The following is a 9049-nucleotide window of genomic DNA, read 5'->3' as shown; positions in this document are numbered from 1 at the left end:
CTATCCCCTCTGGAACTGGACCAGATTAAAAATTACTAAACTTATGTTTTTGCATAGGTGTGGTTTATTACTTTAGCGGTGGACCACTGTCAATCTTCACTCTAGTTTTCAAAGACTGGCAAGAACCGCACCAAATTTATGAAAAGGTGCACACCTCTTAAAGAATTTTGGCATATTTTGGACTTTGAGATGCAGAAAATTAAAAAATGTTTTTTTCCGATTTTTTTTATTTTTAACTCCAGTAATTTAAAAACTGTATTTTTGGGTTCAAAGGATTTCTAATTCTGAGAGTTAGTAAATTTTAAAAGTACAATTTAAGAGTATGACCAGGGTAATTCCTTCAAAGGCTGAATTAAGCTTTGTGTGTAGGTGTAGATCTCTTGAAGGTGCATTCATACGGTGCGGCTTCGCTGCGCGGGCAAAAACTGCACTACATAGCCTAATACATTTTTACTGCGATTTGATGCAGTTTTCATTCCTAAATGCAGATGCATTTTTTTTGCAGGGCCATTCTTCGCATTTTTTGCAGTGGCAAAAAAACGCAACAGAAAACGCACTCTTAAGAATAATTTTGTAAGGTAATGTAGTTTTGAGGAATAATGGGAGAGATTTCTGAAAACTAGTGCAAGAGAAAAGTGATGCACTTGCCTATAGTAACCAATTAGATTCAAGCAACATGCATATGATGTGTATTACGCGCGAATTTGCTGCACAGATTTTTCTGCACGTAAATTGATCTGTGGTGCGGATTTTAAAATCCACAGCACGTCAAGTTTATTTAAAGGAAACGCACCAAATTCCACAGCACATAATCCATACCCGTTTCCGCATCAAAATGTAAAATCTTCATCTAAAAACGAAATAAAAAAAAAATGCAATATTAAAGAGGCTCTGTCACCACATCATAAGTGCCCTATCTTCTACACAATGTGATCGGCGCTGTAATATAGATTACAGCCGTGTTTTTTTATTTAGAAAAACTATCAATTTTGACGGAGTTACGACCTATTTTAGATTTATGCTAATGACTTTCTTAATAGACAACTGGGCGTGTTTTTACTTTTTGACCAAGTGGCGTTGTCGAGAGAAGTGTATGACGCTGACCAACCAGCGTCATACACTTCTCTCCATTCATTTATTCAGCATATCATGATCTTGCTAGATCATGATGTGCAGTCACATACTCACACATTAACGTTACTGAAGTGTCTTCAGAGTTAATAGACATCGCTTCCAGCCAGGACGCGATGTCTATTCACAATCCCGACACTTCGGAAACGTTTGTGTGGGACTTACAGCACAACAAGCGTAATCTCGCTTAGGGCACTTATAATGTGGCGACAGAGCCTCTTGAAGTGCGGATTTATCCTTCGTAATTGATGGAGTTTTCGCATCACATTCCACAACGTGTGCATGTAGCCACAAGCTCCCAGTTTTCAGATGACCTTTTGAAAGTGAAAGCGTCAATGTGATTTGTTGCTATTTTTCCTTCACTAGAGTGGAGTAAAGCTTGACAGTGCAATGTTCATATATTACATTCATTAAATAAAAAAAATAAAAAAACCATGGACAAAACCAAATTGTTTGCATTATAGTTTACTGAACCAGAAATTGTTTTTAAAATATTTTCATTTAAGTGTGTACAGACATAAATTATTTCTTTCTGGAAACAAAATATATATATATATATCAACTTTTTCTGTACTTTTTCCTTTAAGAATGCATATTATGTTTTATAGTACAATTACCATAGAAAATAAGAGGTACATTGGACAACAGGTCAAATCACGGAGGATAACAGTCATTAAATGTATAACTTAACTAGTTTAACCGCCAACAAAATACTTCTGTTGCTACATTCTTTCAGATGAAATGCTCATTTACAAAAGAAGACCCGGATCATTTTGTCATGGAGGGGTTGCTGGCGGTGTGCCTTTAAGGCTGCCGAGAGCTGCGTGGATTCGGAAATGCAATCTGGATTCCATGGAATAGTCTTTATAATTGTTTCTGTAAATAAAAGACACATTGATTAGTAAAATAGAATGGTTACAAAAACATAAATAGCAGTACTTTGATACATTCGGTTTGGTTCCCTGAAATTTTCAAAGATTTAATAAAACAATGAAAAGTATAGATGATGCAGAGTATCTTTGTGAACAGTTACAGGCTACATTGACACTACTGCATGAAAGCACTTGTATAAATGAACACAACACAGTTCATTTCAGGGCGAAGTGGAAGTTACTTCTGTGTTAGGGCGGCTGATATGGTGGAAACTAAGTCGTCATTGTCGACGTTATAAGATTTCCTGTAACAGAGGAGGCAAAACGGCTTGCTGAGATGTGCTCTGTTTTAGCCTGTCCATGGGCCCTATTAGTGTGAAAAATTAATTTAGTAAACTGTAATATGAGATTGTGTTCAGGGATGTTACAGACATGGAAAGGATTATTTCAGTTCCCTGTCAAAAGTACAACTTACTTTGCAGCTTCAATGAAACGTATGGCTTTATCTTTGTCTCCTTGCTCTTTGTACAAAAGTCCCAGCTCATAATGAGTAAATGGGAGTAAATAGTGGTCATACTTTAGCCTCTTTTCACTGAAATGTCAGAAAACCATTAATTGTAATTTAAATATTCAACAATGGGTTTAAAATGACAAATATAGTATATTATATATATTATAACTACATATACAGTCAAACATTCTTATATGAACCACATGTGTGGACTATATTTTTACTAGAATAAAAGTATATAGACAAAGTACACTTTATTTATTGTAGTTCCGTGCGTCAAGATGGATTGGTAAAGTATCTTCTAGATGTTGTTCCTACCTCTGTATCACTTGATTGAAACAAAGTTCAGCCTGTAATAATCTACCCAGATGTTTTAAGCAAAGGCCTTTCAGTAACTGGACAAGGCACTGATCGTCTCCCAAGTATTCAGTTGGATCTAAAATCAAGACAAAAATAAAGAAGACACTGCTACTTAAATGCTACTCTTAGTTCTGCAGCCCTAAAGAGAGACACGTAATAGCACCAATTGGACGCCACACTTTAATGTAAAAACTATATAAATGAGAATGCAACACGTTTAGGAGGCAAAAACACAAGACCTCAATATAGTTGCCAACGATGGAGGCCGGCTGGTATGAACGCATCGCATTCTTATATAAATACAGAGTTTCACCAATGAAGTGTGGTGTCCATTTGATGCCATTATTCCATAAATAATGGTCATTATACATTTGTACCCCATTGTACTACAGATCAAGGATGAGCTGCAACTGACCTCCGGTTTCCATAATGCTCTCACCAGGGTTGAACCTGCACTAACAAAGCCATACAAGGATGGTTGTAGTACCAAAGGTGTTTTTGTTCATTCTCTTTACGTTCGGTTTACCTTCCATACTATCCAATGAAATATTGGGTGTACTTTTTTTCTAGTTACATTGTGGTCCCCGATGGGAGCTTCAGTGTAAATTCTCTCTTCTCAGGCATACTCTAAACAAGGGCAAATTTCATATGAGCAAATTAATCTAACAGTTTGTTTGTTGGAGCACGGGAAGGAGCCAGAGGAAACCTATGCAAGCACAGTGGGAACAATCAAACACCATGCGGATGGGTTGGGCTGGATTAGAACCAGGAATTCCAGTACTACACCTAGCCACTACCTCTTTAGGAATCTCTAGCTCTTCATCCAACATAGAATTTGCTGGAATATTGTATGTATCTAGAGCACATTTGGAACTGAATTGATGACAGAAATGCCTTTTCCCTTTTCGGATATACAATATATTCAAATAGAAATTTCTAAATAATTATTTATAAATCAAGAAAAAGTGGAAACCAGTATTTGCTATATTTTAAAAAACTTTAACTAGAATTTTTTTTAAATAAGATAAAAAAATCACACTTACTTTTTTCATTCTGCAAAGTCGTTTCTGCTTTTTCTATGGTAACCAGCAGACTTTCTGTTAGATCAGATCGTCTCCCTACTATCTTGAAGCCATTCCATACATACATCATTTCCTACAACGCAGGAGGGTAGAGGTAAAAAATAAAAAACTCAGGTTAATGTCCATTTACACGGGAAAATGATCGGGTACACTAGCTTCATATGAATGCGCGCTCCTGAAAATTGTCCTGTGTAAACAGGGCAACGATCATCCGATGAACAAGCAAACGCCAATTCATCGACTGATCGGCTAGTATATGCCGCCAATAAAATGGCCGCCAGTCTGCAGCACATCTCCCTTGTATAAACAGGGAGATGTGCTGCGGACATGGCAATGTATGGGAAAAAACTACCGTAGTAACAATCGCTCGACCCCATACATAACCAAACACTGATCAATGTGAAAGGAGCACACGATCGCCTAGCTGTTTAGTCTATCGGCACTTGTTTGCACGGCCCATATCGAGCTGTGTAAAAGAACCTTTAGCAGGGTCAGTCTGACCTGTCATTAAGCTTTTCTAATCTCTAATTACCACTACTTACTTCATTATGGTAAATCCCCTAAAACAATTATAGCTGTCTAATCCTGGAAATCATTAACCCAGACTAATTCTCTGCCTAACATTCAGAAAAGCGGATACCAAGATTAACAAAGCTGATACCTAGAGTTCTATAGTACGTGGTTCTGGCCTGCCTAACCCTTTCATTTGTAATTGAGGTGGCATAAATGATACTGTGGAGGCAAAACATTTTTGCTGGAAGTGCTTCTTTACCAGGGTTGTTAGGAAAGGTCTATTAGGGAATTCTCAGCTAATAGAGTGGGGTCCTCTGTTCAGGATACTCATCTCTTGGCCTGAGTAGAGAGCGGTTACAAAGAGTCTTTCATTTAGGAGGACTTGTCCGGTCCTACTTTACATACAACCTATTGATATGAATGGGCACGGTGTAATATTTCCAATTCCCCCTGTGCTGGTGTTGTAGGCAAATTGAACCGTTACTTCTATTCCTCCCCACAGATAAAAGCGGATTGCTGGGGGTTCCAGAAGTGGGACACTTTGACCAATTTTTTTTATCAAGGGACCCGTAAAGCAAAGAATCCCTTTTATAAAATGAGGTGTCCATCAGTACACCCATTCTCAACATGACATGGTTACAGCAACATAAGAGCGAGCCAAAGACCGTGACAAATCACACTCTATGATGGTACAAGGGTAGCTAGGTAAGGACAGGTTGGAGAGGTCAGGTTACGTGACATAGGCCTCAAAAAATTTGTCTTCAAAGCGCACAAAAAAGTGGGAATGTAAGGAGTCAATCTCATGATCCAGGGCAGTAAGTTCCGCAGAATAGCTGCAGCACAGGACTAAGAAGATTTAATAATGGAGGATGAGAGTCAAAGATTTTTGGCTGAGCAAAGAGTGGGTTGGTAAACAGAGATGAGGGCAGAGATGTACGACAGTGCAGAAATGTTTGATTTTACAAAAAACATGTAACCAGTGTAATGAGCAACAGGGAGCATAGGTGTCATTTAATTGCGGTTTAGTAGGGCATAATAAGTATTGCGTTTCATTGTACGGTCTGGATTGGAAGGATACCCAGCAGACTGGCTTAAAAAAAAAGAAAAGTATACCTCCAATTATACGGACATTGCATAGAAAAACGATTATAGTGCAGGAGTTTGCACAAAAATAGTTTTTCTACATGACAGCAAGGACTGGCTATAGTCAGTGCTGCCAGCGGCTCATAACATTGCATTAGGAGAGAGTGAGTCGTGCTCGCCTCCATTGCTCCCGTATCCAGAACAGCCACCATCGCTGTAGGATCACATTACATTCCACAGCACTGGCGGCTGTCCCAGATACGGGAGCCATGGAGACGAGCAGGAAGCAATCCCTCCTAATACAGAGTTAGGAGCCGCCAGTAGCATGGAGAGAGCACATCTTGCTAGTCTCCATGGCTACGGTATGTAGAATGTCAGTCAGCGCTGTAAAATGTAATGCGATCCTACAACGATGGCAGCCATTCTGGATACAGGAGCCATGGAGACTCGCAAGACGCTCTCTCACTTGGACCCTGTCATGTGAATAGAGCCTGAGTGTTGGCCTTTTGCATCTGTTTCCAATCTGGGCAGTGTTCCCGTTTTGCATCAGTTTTTCTCCCTGTTAGTTTTAAAAATGGATGAATTTCATTTGTCAATTTTTTGCCACACAGCCCCCCTTGTACAAAGCACCCCCATGGCACCCCCCTTCATGTAGATAGTGCCACTGTAGGGAACTGCTCCAGGAGGAGCCCCTGAGCAGAATCATCGTACGAATCGGCGGGGATTCTGCTTCCGGAGTAGGGGACTGCTGCTGGAGAAGTCCCAGATGTCACGGTCCATATACTGGGCCGTCAAAAAAAGAAATCTGCTGCGTGAATAGCCCCATTTGGGGTCGATTGTTCTTAAAGGGCCGCCACATGGCAGAGTTTCCCTGTCGTGTGAATAGAGCCTTAATGCAGGCTTATGAGCCACCAGCAGCACGGACTATAGACAGTCCTTGCTGTATTTAGAAACAGATACGCCAATACAAGTAATTTAGAAAAACTATCATTGTGCACACTCCTGCACGACAATAGTTTTTCTATATAATGTCAGTATACCTGGGAGGCATGCTATAAAAGTATAAAATTTACCTTTGGTGAACCTGCACTAATAAACAGGAAAATTGTACAAAACAGCAATTCCCTAATATGTTCCTATTATAAGAATTGCTCTCGTTACAGTAGTGCAGGGGCGGGAAATTTAATTTCACCGACATTGATCTGCGAAACGTCAGCCTGTATTTTGTCCAAAGAGCAGCAAACGATCGTGAAGCCCAAGGTGCATTGCTATTCTATCAATTCCGTGATCTCATGTACATTACTGTGTCAGTCTTACCAAAGCTGGCAGGGTCAGTTTAACTGGGTTGGCAGCTGCATATCTCCGAGACTTTCGAACGGCAAATTTTTCTGTTGGTATCGACTTCCCAGCAATTCTTTGTTTCAAACCTTCCACCTGCCTGAAATAAAAAATTATACTTTCAGAAAAGGTCAACACAAAGCCAATTTAGCACAATGGGTGAGATTTATAAATAGTGCCTTAAGACATTTGAATTTACAAGTCCGTGAAAACGGCACAATACTTCTGACACAACTTATTAGAAACGTCAGACACAGATCTTCTTACACCACCTCATGGTTTTATTATTTAAAACCAATAAACAGAAGTTTTATTACAAAACCTATATTCTGAGCCGCTTTACTGGAGTTGTAAATTATTTTTTAACCACTTCCTGACCAGAAGCTTTACCCTCCTTCCTGACCAGGCCCATTTTCAAGTTTTAGCCATATTCCAATTTAAAAGCAACTTGTTGTACTATTAATCTTCCAACCTACATGTATTTGGTCTTGTTTTTTTAATTCTGAGAACATATTTGGCTTCCATATTGTGTAAAAACAAAAAAACAAAAAAAAACACATTCTACATTTTTTTAAATAATGGAAGGAAAAAAGAATGTGATTTTAGGTGATGTTTGACATCTGGTGCATGACACTGGGTAAACACACCTAAATATATATTTGGCATCTTTTCCCGACTTCAGCGATACAAAATATGTGTGCATTTCTTACAAGCAGGTCGCAAGGTGGAGCTTATAAATGAATGGTGAACAAACTGGCTTTTTGAGAGCAATTTTGCAAAGCTGGCTTGCGGACATCATACGACAGTTACAGATGTTGTGAAGTGCAATAATACCGTTAAAGGGATTGTCCGGTCCCAAAAAATGTATGGCCTATGCTCAGGATAGGCCATCAATATCGGATTGGTCGGTGTCAGACTCCGAGCAGCCCCGCCATTCAGAGACACACTTGTAGCAGTGGTTCACAGTATTACAGCCTTCTCCCATTCAAGTGGACTAAGGGTATGTTCACACGCTTACTAAAAAACGTCTCAAAAATACAAAGCGGTTTTCAAGGGAAAACAGCTCCTGATTTTCAGGTGTTTTTTAAATCAAACTTGCGTTTTTTCACTGCGTCAATGAAAAACTGCCCCAAAAACGTCCCAAGGAGTGACATGAACTTTTTCGTGGGAGTCTTTTTACATGCCGTTTTTGGAAAACTAGGCGTAAAAAAAAAAAAAACGCCCCGTCAGAACAGAACATTGTATTTCCCATTGAAATTAATGGGCAGATGTTTGGAGGCGTTCTGCTTCCGATTTTTCTGCCGCATTTCGGGACGTTTACAGCCCGAAAAACAGCTGAAAACACTGTGCGTGCACATACCCTAACACTGTGAACCGCCGCTACAAGTCTGATCAGTAAAGGAAATTAAGGGGAAGCAGTGCTGCGGCCCCTTCAAAACAGCTGAACGGCGTGGATGCTGGGACCGATCAAATATTGATGGCTTATCCTGGGGATTGGAAAACCCCTTTAACATCCCCACAACGACTGCCAGAGAGGGAGAAGATGCAACTAATGGAAAAGTTTAGTACTGCCAAACTTTTCTGGGATCGCGGTGACAGGCGGTTCACATAGCTGGAAACCAGCATTGAGTCGTCTCCAGGTGAAAGCTCCGTGATACAGCCGTCTCTAGACATCTGTATCACTGAGCTCCTCACAGTCGGCACGCAAGCTGGTCACAACGATTACATGACTGGAGACCACGCTGCTTGGTCTCCGGTTGAAGCTCCGTCATACAGGTGTCTAGATGTTTATAGCCTATGGGCGGTCCGTAACTGGTTAAATAAAGCGGTTTTGTCAAGAAAAAAACATCTTTTGTAAAAATATAGCAGACATGTATAACATAGCAGAGGTTGTGCCTACAGTGATGCCAGTACCTTATATTATATTGTTTTCATGATCATAGGTGCAGGAATGTACATAGCTGGACATGCATAGACTGGAGTTCTCCGGATAGCTACTTTCTATACATTGGACACAGTCATGGCATCCAGAAGGAAAATATTAATTGTTTACTTGGTTTGCTGCATTCAGATAACAGTGGAAAATGTGCACACAAAAAAAAATAAAAAAATTGTATCTCTCTTTCTCATGTGTCAGCAGAAAGGGGGGTGGTTTTCCA

General features: G+C 39.8%; 1 protein-coding gene across 5 annotated transcripts in view; it reads right to left on the bottom strand.

Annotated features, from left to right (window-relative positions):
- Positions 1-1610: 1610 nt before the first annotated feature.
- The window catches only part of TTC39B (tetratricopeptide repeat domain 39B), a 335062-nt gene continuing 327623 nt past the window's right edge, over positions 1611-9049 (bottom strand). For 4 of the 5 annotated variants that reach the window (XM_075826659.1, XM_075826649.1, XM_075826667.1 and 1 more), the window contains 5 exons: positions 6870-6990; positions 3918-4029; positions 2833-2950; positions 2479-2595; positions 1612-2007 (listed from right to left, as the gene is read on the bottom strand). In XM_075826659.1, the coding sequence (XP_075682774.1) occupies positions 1908-2007; positions 2479-2595; positions 2833-2950; positions 3918-4029; positions 6870-6990 (568 nt within the window). In that variant the 3' untranslated portion in view covers positions 1612-1907. Of the gene's footprint in view, positions 2008-2478; positions 2596-2832; positions 2951-3917; positions 4030-6869; positions 6991-9049 lie in introns of all 5 variants that reach the window. The other variant, XM_075826679.1, reaches the window with a different exon arrangement.

The sequence above is a fragment of the Rhinoderma darwinii genome, chromosome 1 (assembly GCF_050947455.1).
Source record: "Rhinoderma darwinii isolate aRhiDar2 chromosome 1, aRhiDar2.hap1, whole genome shotgun sequence".
In the NCBI taxonomy this organism is placed as follows: domain Eukaryota; kingdom Metazoa; phylum Chordata; class Amphibia; order Anura; family Rhinodermatidae; genus Rhinoderma; species Rhinoderma darwinii.
This window is presented reverse-complemented; position numbering and strand designations above follow the sequence as displayed.